Here is a 15,210-nt window from a genome sequence, read left to right as displayed (position 1 = left end):
CTAAAAAGAACTTGTGGACTGTGAAGCAAACTGTTCAGACCTTTACCTTCAAGGGAGTGATCTGCTGAATTGTAACTGGTTATATAGTGAGAACCCCTGATTACTCAAATTGCCTCTCAGACGTTCTTTTCTTATGCCTCGGAATTTAATAATCTCTCATAAACAAGAGAGATCTCTCTCTTTGCATCTCTCTCTACAGGGTTAAATCCCCAGTGCACTGTTTCATCTGATGCACACACCTTCAAAATCCTTACCACTGACCAAGGATCTTCAAATCAACAGGAGTAATGTCATGCAATCGTTTTGTCCTGCACTGCACAATTTCAGTCCTAGGAGACTAAAGCTCATAATGTTTTATCCCCGTGACTCCATAGGTTGACAGTAACCTCCAGAAACCTATGAGCATCTTTGAGGAGAAAGACATTATTCCTAATCCCTGGAGAGTGCTGTTCATTGGTCAAAGACCCTGGTGTCCTTGTGAGCAGTGGATAAATGTCATCACGGTTTTTCTCAGTATACTACATATGCAGGTATAAATGTTCATATAAAAATACAACGAAGAAAATATACATATTCTAAGGTAAGTGCTAGTGTTACTAAAATGCCCTGAATTATCTGTTTGTTTCATAATGAACTAATAAGGTTTCCAAATACTGCCAATTTGTATTTAGAGATTATTATTTTATCATTTACCACGAGGTGGCGCCAAAGGCTTCGGAGCGATGCAGGGACTGCCTTATTTATATTATTTAACGCTAGCATCCTTTCTCTCAAGCCAAACGTGTTTTGCCAACTTGCCACTTTTCCAGATGTGTCATTTATCACGTGTAATTCCAGCATAGGCTACTTTAATCCCACAATAAACTCATGCAAGGGAAGGAGCACGTCACTAATCGTGAGTGCGGTAGCTAGAGGCTTACTAAACCAACAAGAGAACTCATTGCGGAACCTTTCTAGGATAATCAAGTTTTTAATGGTTTTGCGTTATGTATTCTCCGGGCTGAAATCTTCCATGTTGTTGCTCATCTTGCGAATACCCAAGTTTCTAGGTCTAGTTTATCTTTCTTTTCAGACGTTTGCCGGTGTTTTCTCTCAGTGCGTCTCTCACTCGCGCAGTCTCTGGTGGGAGGGTGTGGTGCTTTAACTAAACTCGCTTGATATGCTCTGAACTTTGCCTGAAAAGGAGTAACAAACATACAGCACAGAAAAAAAACAGACAGGCGTCACATCGACTTGCAATACACTGAGAGACAGAGCAAAGGTGAAGAGGGAGAGTTCTGGGGGTTTTTAGTCAGACGTTCAAAACTCCTTTCCTAAGCCAAGTGCAGGACGATAAAGAGCACTGCTTATACAGAGGTGTACTGCACTCGGGAGCGAAGAATAAGACTAGAACTACTATTCACACTTCTTTGACTGGCAGGTAAGAAGTTTGGCTTTTGCTTGCTAACATTAAAAGAGTATTCTGTAGGGAAGCTTGTGTTGATTAGGAAGAAGGCTTAAAAATGTCATGTATTACTCCCTGCCAAACTAACCATAATTGTGAGTTTTTAATATGAATCTTCTGTTACTGCCTGCAAGTATTAGGTAGAACAATGTTTTACAAGTTTTGATTGGTGAGTAATAAAATTAATTGGAATCAATTTTTCATAAATGCAAAAATATGGCCTGTGATTATGTTGCTGGTTTTTGGAGCTCTTGCCTTTAGAAAGGGAGAGAATATAAAACTCTAGTGCCCTCCAAGCACTGTTAAAACAGCTCTTCAGCAGCTACAATTATCCTGTAAATAGCTCAATGCTCCATTTGACTTCATTCAGAAGGGTGGAATAGGCTCTGCTCAGTTGTAATTAAATTAATTTCAATTCAGTAAAGATGGGCCTGCCTCACATGTGCTCTCATTAGCATGAAAGAGGTGGAACTGAGCAGTATGACAGAGAAACGTGCAGATATGCTGAAATCCCAAAGCCCGCTGCTTTGCTGCACATTGAATTGTGTACAGTGTGAAATGATTCCTTCGCAGTAGCTGCTTGTCTTCACTGCCTGTGATAGAGGAAGATCAATCGAGGAAACTGTGTGGGTGTCCCTGGAAAATGGGGCAAGTGTTATTATTCAAGACAGCACTAGTGCTGGAAAAATAAGGCTTTCTGATCTGGGAAGAACAAAATTGGAAGAGTATATACACACCAGAAGTGTTAAAGAAATGATCCAGTTTCTTATGAACCAATAGGAAATATAAAGAGACACTTCCTGCCATCAACTGTGAAATTTCTTCTGTCCTCTCTGTGCACTACTGACATTTGCACAAGGTGAAAGTCATTAATAATGGCACATTATTTTTGAAAGTTGTCAATTATCCTTTTTCTTTTTTCTTTTCTCCTGCAAATTCAATTTGAAACATTTTACAGTAAATGACTTATTTATGTCCTTTTTTAATCAAGGTGTGTAATTCAAATATAGAAGGCTAATGTGCTCTGTGCTACCACAAGTGGATCCCTTGACGATATCCACACGGATTTCAGTACTCCAGCAGTTCTGTTACAATGTGAAGCTTTCTGATTGCTTTAATTCTGACAGGCATTAGTTGACAGTCTTTTTAAACATAATTTCATTGTGAAACCAGACAAACTTAGAGCTGAATGGAATGAAATGGGAACTGGTGTCCTGTCCAAGGTGTACCCTGCCTTGTGCCCATTGCTTGCCAGGACAGGCTCCGGCTCCCCCGTCACCCCGTATTTCACAAAGCAGTTAGAAAATGGAGGGAAGTAAACCGAATCAACACATTTTCAGCTGCAGAAGAATCTCCTTAAAAAAACACACACAGAGACAAGGCTGGACTTTATTTGTAAATTAATCTAGCGTTGAGGTTTAGATATGAGTCATCTTCTGAGCCCCCTCTGTGTTCCTGCGCTGTTCCAGATCTTGAACTGATCTAGAAAAGTATCTAGAAAAAAAATGTCCCAGCGGGTTCTGGTCTTCGAAATGTTTTCTCTTGTGAAGATGAGATAGTGGGGGACAGTGGAGCAGCTGTGAGCGCTTCTGTTGCCCCACCTCGGCAGGCTGGACCAATGAGACCCTCCGAAGGAGTTGAGTTCCAGGAATCCACGTGCTGACTAGGGCTTATCAGCATCAGCAATACACAGTCCAGTACAAGCTGCACACAGCTCTGCCTTGCAGCTCCTTCAAAACCACTCTGGGACAAATGAAGCAGACAGTCAGCTTCCCCTAGCTTTTGCTGAGAAATAATGTTCTGGAGCAGCTTTGGTGTCAGCAGCAGATGCTGGACATTCACTGGTCAGGCTCTGTTCTGGGTCTGCATGTGGGAGCGGACTGCATGGATCGGTGCTGCTGTTTCTTTTAGGTACATGAGAAGAATTGGCATCTTCCAGCCTGATCTTTTCAGATCTCAGCAACTAAACAAGGCCAGGCCTGGTCCGTACTGAAGTGGGAGACCCCCTGGTAAAACTCAGCAGCTGTTGGAAGCATTGGTGAACCAGATTCTGGACCAGAATTTCCAAACCAGAGCCCCAGAACAGTGACCAGGGACACTGTGCTGTAAGAGGTGATGTCCTTTGGATGAGACAGTAATCCAAGGCCCTGCCTGCTTTTTGTTCTGTGGTCGCATTTGGAAGAGTATGGGTGTTAACCCCACTGCCATGTCTAAATTCCACTCTGGGTTTGCACAATGTCCTCCCTAAAATTCACACTTTATTCAACCGGTGAAGCCATTTCTTACTTCACCCGGTTTGCTGTGCAGTGGGATGGCTGGAGCATAACAGCTGTCACAGGTGGGGGATGAACTTCAGTATTAGATATCCCCTCCACTACCAATATGTAGCCCCCACCTGGATGATGTGACAGCAGCCAGAGTGCACCAGTTCTCTCCCCACACACCAGCTTTCAGTGGGGAGGAGAGCGGAGTGATGAAGCCAGTTCAGATATGGGGATTATTAGGAGGCCATGATTGGTAAAAGCCAAAGGGATATTTGGTCAGGACACCAGGGTAATACCCCTACACGTTTCGAGAATAGTCTGAGGATTTTTAATGGCCATAGAGTGTCAGGACCTCAGTTTCACGTCTCATCCAAATGACGGCACATTTTTTACAGTATAGTGTCCCCATCGCTGAACTGGGGCATTAGCACCCTCACAAACTGGAGAGTGAGCGCCCCCTACTGGTCCTACTAGCACCTGTTCCAGCAGCAACCTTCGCTTTCCCAGGAGGTCTTCCATCCAGGTATTGGCCACCTTCTGAGCCTCAGTGGGCTGCCAGTTACGAGTTTTTGTGATGCACAGGGTGAAGGTGCAAAGGCCAGGAATTTTCTGTAATAGGTCTATGATCATACCAGGAAGTAGCACCAAATTCTGAGTCAGGTGATGAGAAGTCTCGATGTTATCAGAGTGGCGTGCCAGGAATCCAGGCAAAAGGTAGTGTACTTGTCAAGAGCTATAAAGCAAGGATAAGCCTGCAGTTTTACAAGACTGACAGGAATGTCTGACACACTCAATGAGGCACGAGGTGTGACCAGTGTGACAGAACTTTCCACTTTGTCATGCCTGCATTTGTGACAGGTGCATGTTTTTCACATGAGCCTATCCCATCAAGCAACATATGCAAGACAGGATACACTCTGGACTGGATGCCAGTCCAGTGCAGGATTCCCAGAATCCAAGTAACCTACCAGTAACCTACTAGCCTACCAGAAATGCTAACCACTGCATCACTGTGCTGCCCACTGCCCAGGTTAGAATTTGGAATTTTTGAGTCAGGTGCTTTGTATTTAAGAAGCTTATCGGGAATATTTATTGCTGGGTATTGATCAATAAGCTCATTAAAGCTTAAATGGATTTGAAAATGTGCTGTTTCAGCAAGAGATAATCAATAATAAGTCTGCGTGCTTATCTAAAATCTCATGTTCGCCATTACCAGAAATAAGATACTTCCTGGTTGATTTCCTGAATTCAGTCATGCTGTGGCTTAGTAAGGATTACTAAAAAATGTGAAAAAAATAGCTGTATCTTTAATATACCTGAGACCTCTGTTGTTCCTAAGCAGCTTAAACTGCAATAGGGGATGTCCTTTTTCAACCATGATGTATCCTTTTTTGATACTGATCTTGTGTTAGTTTGCAGTGCTTTTAAAATGAGCAAATCGAAGTGGTCCCATCCATTATCAGACAATTTTTTGTTTTTGAATCCATTTTCCCTTGATAAACAGAGACCTTGAGCCTGTGTTTCATTTGATTTTCATGCAGTAGGCTGTAAGCTTACAGCGGTGTAGTTGGTATTTTTATTGTCAGGTAATAAACGAATTAGCTGGTGCTCCTTATACTTTCACTTCAGGGTCCTAGGAGCTGATGAATAACACAGAAGACATAAGAGTCACAAGAGAATGACCCTTTGAAAAGCAGCACAGAACTCTGTTGTATGCCCATTGCTCTTCCACACAATATGATCAAAATTAGTTTCTGGTTCTGGCACAGACAGAAGATGTGAATTGGCCTGATCACCTTTATTATTTTTCGACATGTAAAAAATAATTCCCGTTAAATCACAAGACACCATGTACTGTACATGCATACTAACTTACTTTTTCTTTTGGACAGAAGCAGTCAACAGACTCGGCTGCAGGTCAACAGGTTCAGTCGTCCTGGAATGGGGAAGAAGAATAGGCATTGACTATTTCTGAGCATCAACTGCCCAAGGAGACTCAGAAGCAAGGACACCAATGGAGAGCAATCCCAAGAGATGGATAATGAGAAACCTGTCTCCCAGACTTGGGGTGACAGAACAAACAACACAAGATCAGTTGGAAAGCTCTCTAGAAAACGGTTGTGGTATGCAGTCAGATGCAAACAGCTTCTCCTGGGAGCATATCCTAGTGAATTGGTCCCAGCCCTCGGTAACAGTCACACCAGGCCAAGAGGAGAGGATGGGGGAAGTGGTGGTACATGCAAGACAGGTCTCAGTAGTGGAAGAGAAGGACGACTGGAATTCGGAGAGCCCAGAGAGTCCAGGAAGTCCACAGACTGGTTTCTATTCCTTTGAAGACACCACTCAAGAAGCAGAAAAAACTGAAGCTTGGATGTCTTCTCCTCAGAGGGAAGCCAAGCTTGCCACCTTAAGGGTAGAAAATGGCTTCAAGCTGCGGGCATATCATGAAGAGCAGAAGCCAGACAAACTCTTTGCTGAGGAGAATGGAGACGCCCGCTACAGGATAACTGATGGTGATGGCCCCCTGGAAGATCAGGAACTGGAGTACGAGAGGCTGCAGATCATCCGCAGCCAGGCACCAAAGAAGAGCTCCACCTTCAATGAACAGTGGAACACTCTACAGATACAAGATACAACCAAGTCACCCAGTAGACTCATGGAAGGTTTTGCACTCCACTATAACACACCCAGTGAGCAGTCCTCTCACATGGTAGAGTCTGAGAGTATTGACACTAAGCAGATCGACTTCAGTGCAGCACGTCAGCAATTCCTCATGATGGAAAGGTCCAACCAGAATCCTTTTCTCCAAAGCCCTCAGCAATTACAGACCCCAAAGTTGCAAGCATTTCCTCACATGGAAGAAAGGACCACCTTTGCTGTGAAAGTAAATCAAGGTGATGAAATGGAGGAAAAGCCTGCCCTACCCCAAAAACAATACTTTGAGAAAGACACACCCGTGGATGAGGTGTTCACCAGCAAAAGGGTCACCGTATCTTTGGTGGCGGACAGCAGTAATGGCAGTAAGAGGCAAAATATCTGCTTTGATGATCTCGATTCTGGATTAGGAGAGCTATCTTTGGACCTGGGTGGGGGCTATACCAGTGATAGCAGTACTTCCCATGAGGTTCTAGTATCCAAGACCCCAACAAAGACAGAGACTCCCATCGAACGGGAGATCCGTATTGCCCAGGAGAGAGAGGAGAATCTTCGGCGGGAACGAGGGATCTTGCGTTCTGACAGCAAGGAGATAGTGCAGATCAAGACCAAGCCTTTTCTCTCCCAAGACTGTCAGACCTCTTCCCCCACAGTGGGCAAGACCAAGGAGAAAGCCCGAGTGAGTTTTTTCATTCAGCGAGAGATTGAGAGAGAGATTCGCCGAGAGGAGGACCTGCTACATGAGGGCAAGGTTGCAGGGCTGTATGATCGAGGAACGCCTCAGGAACTGGAGGAGAGAAAGAGAGTGTTTGAGCTGAAACCTGATGAGGTGCCAGTGATGCCTATCAGGATGAGCCTTTCTGGTAAGCTTGTAGATGCCACAAAGTCCAAATCAGGTACAGAAGACGGAAGGCTCACTCCAGAAGTTGCACTAATAATTGAAGACAAAGACAACGTAGACACAGAAGGTTTCATACCTCCTTGTTGCCCACATAGACATCCTGATGAGAATGACTATGTTCTCAAAGCTCGCGAGAAAGATTCCCCAGTCAAACCTCAAAAAGAAAGGTTGGGCAGTGAAGAGAACAAGTACAGAGTGCAGCACGAAATCAAACATTCGCTGCTCTCCAGGGGAGATCAACTAGCCAACCCTGAAGCTGGAGTTGGTGACAAGGACGTTGGGCTAAAGACATCCGCAGTTTCCAAGATGCATACGACAGCTGAGAAGTCTCCAGACATCAGTGTAACTAAGGTTTTAGCTCCTTTGGTGGTAGGTGATGATCAAGCCCAGTTGATAACAGTCAAGGACTCTGTGCAGTTCACCTTGCCCAGAGATCATTTGGGGCCCAGCTCAGTCAAAGAGTCATTATGCATAACAATGCCGAACAATCCATTATCTTCAACTCCTGTCAGAGATTCTTTTGGAAGAATGTCTCTTGAACATTCAGTGAATGATTCACTAAGATATCCATTGGTCCAAGGGTTGACAGGCATTCCTACAGCCACGGACATTCAGGACTTCAGTGAGGTCCATGATCCAAAACGTCCCTGGCACAGCCAGCATGAGAAGTTCCAGATGAAGACTCGCAAGCTCCAGACTCCAGAGGCCATACGGCTGGAGATTGAGGAGGACCTGAAACGAGAGCTGGAGCTCCGCAGGCTGAGGGAGGGAACTGGGCTTTCTTCCTCTCGGGATGGGGACTTGAATGGTTTGGATAGGACATCTCCTGTAATTGTCTCACCCACGGCAGAACAGAGCAAAGAAAGTAGCCCACTTCTCTTGCAGTACAGGAAACTGACAGCTTCTGACCAAGTGGCACCAGAGCCTGGTCCTGCACCTGCTGTTGAGAGGTATAAAGGAGCCACATTGCCTCACTTGTGGGGTCTGGATGCCGTAGACCATGCAAAGCCAAAGGTCACTCCACTCAAGCTAGGTAAGGTACATGCCATGATATCTATCTAGCTAATATACCTACAATATAACTGAACAGAATACTTGACGAAATGTCCATAATACGATTGGGTGATCCCTGCAGCATTGCTGCTCCTGCTTTTAATAAAGAATCCATTAGCTGCTCAGATATCTGGTGAGATTTTGTTCAGTGAATTAGTCGCTGGAGTAAAAGCCATATTTTCTGATATAATTCATGTGATGCAGGGCCACAGTCGATCAAACAAGCAAGCAAATACTAATAAAGAAGGAACTAGTTTTACCACTTAATACATTTCTTTCGAGAAACAACTGGAAGAGAACCTCAGATTAATTAGCTACTAGTAAGCAAACGAGCTAAAAAGAGGCCACATGGCCGCCTGTCAGTTGCAATGTATGTCCACATGATTTACACAACTTTACTTGCAGGACACCTGAGCCTAAGCATACTTTGCTAGTTAAATGACCAAAAATATATTAATTCTACTCATTTACTCATTTAAGGTCTAATTAAAAAATAGACCTACCAGACAAATGCAGATTTTTAAAAGTAGTGCAGGATGGAAAACATCCTCAGGTTTCTTCAGGTTTATAATTTAAAATTGGAAGGTTGGTTGAGGTTTTGATATAGTCCAGGTCTTAGGTAGGATCATGGAATCTTCATAACCTACTGTAGTGCATTTAGAGCATTATTTTAATATGTTCAACCCTAACTCAAATCCCTAAATGTAACTGTGCATTTATAATTCAGTGTACCCAAGTGTAAAATACTGGTCCCTGTGCCAACAACAACACCTCAGATCTTAGTTAGTGTCCATCTATAATTATTCACGCAATAGAATGGGAAAAGTGCAGTAAATCCATTAATAATTAGATATTGGCACTGGGTTTACTCATATTAAAACAATTTGCTGTAATTTAAGTGTGAAAATTTTAAAAACCTTTTAAAATAACACAAATTTAAAGTTCCATCTCAATGTCACCTGACAGATCTTGTTGGCATTTGACTAGATTTCAGTAACCTCCTTCAGAATTCAAAATGATCACCGATAGAGATATATTCAGCCTTTAGCCTAACAAAATGAAGATGAAATTCACAGAATTCCTCTGATAATCGTTGCCATTTGTCAATGCCGCATTCAATGCATTTTTCCATGAATGTGACATATTACAAGCTGGGTGTCTGAAAGCAGTGTTACATATGTACTTACTATATAAAGTAGGTGAGACATTAATCCAGTTAAAAAGTAGTCAAATACGATGCATTCAATTACATTGAAGGACTGTGAGACAACCTGTTCTTTGGACTGATTGTTACACAGTTCCACCAGATAATGGCTGCAGGCTCAGAGTTCTGAGCAAAGGATTGGAAGATTCAGTACTTGACAACTTGTCTTGCCACAATGGCCGTAGACTATCTTCTGCTGAGTTTTCTTCGCACTGGACCTTCCTCTGGTCAGTCTACATTCCCAGCCTGGTGGACTACACAGCTGTCCCTTCCTAAACCATTACCACTGAAAATTTGTCAGCCAGTTTTGCAAGAATTGTTGCAAGAATTTAATTTGCATAGATTTACTATGAACGTCTATACTTTAACATTTTTTAACCAGTGTTTAGCATGCTTTGCTGAAATCTTATGTGCTTACTGTAGAATACCACAACAGACTCATTATACTTTGGCAATTCAGAGCTCACTGCATTCCAATACACTAGCTCAGCACTCCTCTCAATTGTCTGCTATTTTAATGGCCACATCCTGACAGAGTGTTCTCTTAAATCACTGAGTTAGCAGAACTCCTGTTTGTGATAATCATTCTTTCTGGGAGTAGGAGGGTGGAATAGTTAACTTAATTAGTCTATCTGAACTTTGTTCGTGCCTTACAAACTCCCTGACTGAAAATAGGACCTGGACTTCAGTTAATGATTGAAGAAAAATATTTTCTTCAGCATGAACGCAGACTTGTTTTAAATGAGTAAAAATGCAGGGTTAGGCCAAATGGTTATATGCACTGCCATTTTCGTCTTTTCAGAAAAATGTATTCCTTTTCCTGTTTTTGAAGTATTGACTTTTTTTGTAGTGTCATAGAAGTGGTGTTAGTGGGTTTTTTTTGCTATTGAGTAACAGTGACATCTGCTGGCAAGAAATATTTCTTACCACTGTTGAAAAATATATATTCAATAGCCAACATTACAGGAACTGTTTAGCTGTAGTTTTAGGATTTACTGGACTCCATATAATATCATTAGCAATTTCTATCACAAAGGTTCTTTGGGAGGCAATCTTTTTATATGTCACCACAAAGAGTTGTCTTTTTTATATGTAACACTTTAATCTGTTTTTTTTGTCAATGTGTGCATCACTGATACATTTTGTATATGGCTGATTCACCAAAGCCGTGTCATATGATCTAATAGAAAAACTGATTGAACTGGAAGCCAAAAAAATGCTGACCTGCCAGGTCTATAGGCCTAAACATAACAGCAACAAGTGTTATACCGGTAAGGAAGTCAGCCCTCGAAAATCTAAGCCAAAATATTTGTCACAGGACAGTGGATAAAGGGATTCTGCTGTCTCCTCAAGGTTTTGCATACAGCTTCCTTTTCCTCCAGGTTGTCATTTTTTTTAAACAAGCACGCCTGCCTTCTTTCATCCTCAGCTACAAGCACACTCAATCAACACCAAACAGCTGCAGACCCCAACTCCCGTGGTTCTGTTTTTAAAGGCGGGGACGTCGATGTCATTGTACAAAAGCTGCTGTTTGATCCTTCTTGTTCTGCGTTTGCTCATTAGCGTCTGTGCATTTTCAGACAATCCAGAGACAACGACCCCACCTCTGGCCTCTCCCCGATTTGCTCCACGTGCGCCCCTGTTAAGCATGGTAACAGCACAGCCCTGGGGATCCCCGCGGCCCCAGGCCCCCTCTTCCCCCCGTGAGCCCCCAGTGATGGATCCAAACGGCCGGTGTGAGCCCAGTACCCTTAAAGGGCTAACGGAGACGCTGCTGGAGAACTTCGAGGAGCGGAGGATCAAACAGAGGCTGGAGGAGAACGCAGTGAGTCGGAGGGTGGGGTTGTCCGGTGTGAAGGTAATGTGTGTGAATGCAGGACAGAAAACTGGGGGGTGCTGTTTTTTTGCCCGCCCCCTTTCTACTGGTTTTAATTACATCTGAGCTCTCTTACTGGGTTGAATAACTGGGAATAAGAATTCAGTTACTGAATAAAAAAACCACAGCCGTAAACAGGGCTGTGCATGTTTTAGCACTGTATATAAAGGCTTATGCTTCATCTCATAATCATGCAGAAGCTGATAAAGCACAAGGTCTTGGCAGCAATAACTAAGAAATTACAACATTCTGAATGAAACTGAACAAAACAGATTTTTTCTTAAAGACTAAAATCATCACTTTATTATTATTAACTTCAAGCAGCTCCATTCAACAAAAGAGATGACACATGAGCTGGTATGGAAATAGCAAATGATGGAGATAATCAGCTGCACAATCCTGAGTGGTGTCTCTGCTGGAATGATGTTTGAATCTGACTGGAGAGAGTGACTGATATGAAAAATGCAGGAAAGCACAGGAAAGCTTTGTGCAACTAAAGATCAAAGTATATGAACATTTCAAAACGGCCATGCCAGATTCACTATAGTAAAGCAAATCTGCCGTATCTGCTTCATATTTACCTCAGTTTCTTAAAACTAAACTGTTCTCCCATTTATAGTGGAGTTTGTAATGAAAGTTAGGGAAGGATGACAACAGCCAAGTTCAGTAAAAACCATGCCGTCAGTAATTCAAAACATTATGAATACTACACACTATCCCCTTCTCTACCTCTTTCTGCACCCCATCTCTATCTCTGCAGCTGCCCCTTGGGCATTCCTCCCTCTGGCCAGGAAGTCAGCCATCAGCCAAGTGTGTTAAGCCACATTTTTGACTAAAATACCCTTTCAGCGCACTAAACGCTTGGATGTTGTCAAGTCTAGTGAACCTACATTTCAAACTGTAAGAGTACTCTGATTATCCTGGAATATGTTTGACCATGCTCCTGTCTAGTCTAGCTGAACAGTTGTTTATAAAGTCGATTTCCTGATGTATATTGAATCGGACTTCTCTACTAGACTTCTCATTTTGCTTTTCTCTCCCCAGTACGCTGGCATTCAGCCCAGTGATGATGTGAACAATGAGGTGAGGAGCGTTTCCCGAATTGTCCGAATCCAAGCGCAGGCGCTGCCAAGTAGCCCTTTGTGATTCTGGTTCACTTTAGGAAGGATTAGGACATTAGTCACTGGGGACACTGGAGTGAAGTATTATTTCAACATAAATGAAAGTCATGCTCGTAAAACATGTTTGGATGCTTTTAAATTGGAGCATTTAAATGGGCTTCAAAGGTTTGAATCCTGCGAAACAGCTCCATAGAATGAGCTGCTGCACACTGAAATGTATGCATCCTTCTGCAGCAAATTAAGCTTTTTTTTTTGCTTTGCCTTTCCCACTTGAAACAGTGAGCATTAGTACCAAAGAGTTTTCTCAGTGGAAATTGCCACTGAGGTACATTATGGGATTAAAGAGGCAGTGTGAGATCATTCATACACACCTGTGTTTAGGGGAACTATAGTGTGTGCAGAAGCCCTGAACAGGCTGAACACCAAATGTCATTATAGTAGACAGTAGGCACTATGCCCACTTGTCTCTCTCTGGGTGGTACTTGGAATGCCAGTAAGACAACTCAGTTGCCCGAACTTCTGTCTCCATTTTGCTTGGCAGGTCCTGGAGGCCACACGTGTGACACGTCACAAGAACACCCGCGCCCTGCTCTGGGAAGCGGGCATGTATACCAACACCGCTGCCGACTGAAGGGGAGAAGGCAGGCTGGCGTTAGTCAGGGGTGAGCTACACTGGCAAAGCCTTTTTTTTTGAGGAAGGGAGAAGGGAGGGAGAGGTTTTAATCTCTCTTCCCCAGCTACCATGACCGAGTCCCTCCTAACAGCACAACCAGTGGAAAAATTGCCTCATCTCTTGGTCACCGGAGAACATGCAAAAACGGAAAGAGCCGAGGGAGAATGGTCCTACTGATTGGTTAATATCCCACTGCTACCCCCTTTACTTCCGCCACCACATTCTCATGCTTTTTTACAGTGTCTCCCAATCTGCTGTGATTTCCGGCTTACTGGTGTCAGCCAGGCACAACTGCAGATGCGCAGTGGGATAGGGCAGCAGGATTGTGCAACGTGCTTTTACGAACTGGCCCGAGGAGAAAACTGTTTCAGAGCTTTCGGGGAGAGGCTGCTGCTATGACTTCTGGAGGAAAACATGTGTCAATTGAAGCAGAGGAAGTGACAAATAAAATTGGAGGTTCTCAGAGCTCTCTCGGGGAAAGGTCAGTGATGAGACAGTGGCTGCCTACATTGCATTGAATTTCCTACTGAGCTGGGCTTGTCATGGTCAGCTCTCACTACCTGAAAAGAGCGTATTGGCATGTCTTGATCTGCTAGTTCAAGCAATGTCAGTTTGTAGTTAGTGCCTTCAGCTGTGGTCCCAGTCTTCCTCATGTTAACAGTGAAACTGAGAAAACACCTTGAATCAATGTGCCTTCATTTGGAACGGATTTCTACAAAATTAAGAAACTGAACATCATAAAATATCACTCTTTTTTACATTTGCACATCTGAATGTGTGGCAATAACACACTTTCATACCAATACATTCCATATTAATCAAATTTTAACCTTTTCATAAGTGATGCTCCAGATCATTCTGATCAGATTTAAACAGCTGGTTTTAAGTGTAATTTAGAGCTGTGCAGTCAAAAAGAGATACTTTGTAATCCAAACACATGTGATATGCAAGAAATGTTGCATTATAGAAGGGGGAGTAAGTCACAAGCATCAGTACAAACATATATGTGTATATCACAGTAAAAGATCAAGTGCCAAAGCAGAGAGTTTTAACACATATGAGCCTGTACTGCCTTCTTCCCTAGAACAATATAGCAATGAATTGTTTATGTATATATAAAATGATACATTTTGAAGAATACAGAATGATTGCAGATGCATGTTATTGAAAGCTTTGTAGTTTGATTTTTGCATAGAAAGTTTCTGAAAATTGCAAATTAGATTTGCAGATGGACATGATTTTCTGCTTTTGCATCAAATGCTGCCTATACCTGTGTAGAATCCTTAAATATTTTATGGTTAATAGTTTGGATTAAGAAACATGCTGTGCGCAGGTCGTTATATTTAGTCATGAAAAATTGAACACTTCAATTTTCCCATCATAATGAACAATTCAAGGGTTTTACTAAGACAAAACTTTTCTTTCTGGAACCAGGCTTAAATGAAAAAAATATTTGGAAAGAAAATGGGTTTGCTATTTTCTCCTGATTGGTCTTACAGCTGTTGATATAAGAATGTTGATGTCACTGTCAGAAAGCAGCAGTGAAAACATTAAAATGTGAACAAATTGAAATGCTCTTATTAGTAAATAGTTGTGTAAATAGGATGTCACAATAACACACTTTAACCTTAAAACAAAGTATGGCAGGTATATCCTTGAAAGAAACATGCTGTGTGTTTATAAGGTCAGCTGATGTGACTAAAGACATTCTCAAGATGCATACTGATGTACTTCCGATTCTCAAAACATTGACACATTTTTATTTCTAGTTGACTTGCAAAGTTTACTAGTAAAACTTTGGATAGGCTCAGAAAATAAAGAAATTCTATATTTCAGGGACTCTATTTTTTATCTGCTTGGTAATCGTTTTCGTATTAGATATATAGTATGCATAACCTTTCTATAATCCTACAGTCATATTGTGTCTAAAAAATATTTCAAATGCTTCTGATTTGTAATTAATAAATTATTGGAATCGATCTGTGTCCTTAAACTTTCCTCTGCAGTGTGTACAGTGTA

General features: G+C 42.4%; 1 protein-coding gene across 4 annotated transcripts; it reads left to right on the top strand.

Annotated features, from left to right (window-relative positions):
- Nucleotides 1-834: 834 nt before the first annotated feature.
- On the top strand, nt 835-15,170 carry misp (mitotic spindle positioning). Of its 4 annotated transcripts, XM_088621766.1 has the most exons (6): nt 835-1,420; nt 4,104-4,231; nt 5,601-8,297; nt 11,102-11,379; nt 12,442-12,480; nt 13,060-15,170. In XM_088621766.1, the coding sequence occupies exons 3-6, from the start codon at nt 5,723-5,725 to the stop codon at nt 13,147-13,149; spliced, it is 2,982 nt and encodes a 993-aa protein (XP_088477892.1). In that variant the 5' UTR covers nt 835-1,420; nt 4,104-4,231; nt 5,601-5,722; the 3' UTR covers nt 13,150-15,170. The 4 variants fall into 4 exon arrangements, with proteins under 4 accessions (XP_088477892.1, XP_088477891.1, XP_088477890.1 ...); XM_088621765.1 differs by lacking the exon at nt 4,104-4,231 and having other exon boundaries at nt 5,604-8,297; XM_088621764.1 differs by lacking the exon at nt 4,104-4,231.
- Nucleotides 15,171-15,210: the final 40 nt, after the last annotated feature.

Source organism: Lepisosteus platostomus, chromosome 27, assembly GCF_059453375.1.
Source record: "Lepisosteus platostomus isolate fLepPlt1 chromosome 27, fLepPlt1.hap1, whole genome shotgun sequence".
Lineage (NCBI taxonomy): Eukaryota > Metazoa > Chordata > Actinopteri > Semionotiformes > Lepisosteidae > Lepisosteus > Lepisosteus platostomus.
The sequence above is the reverse complement of the archived record's forward strand: the minus strand, read 5'-3'. Positions and strand labels throughout refer to the sequence as shown.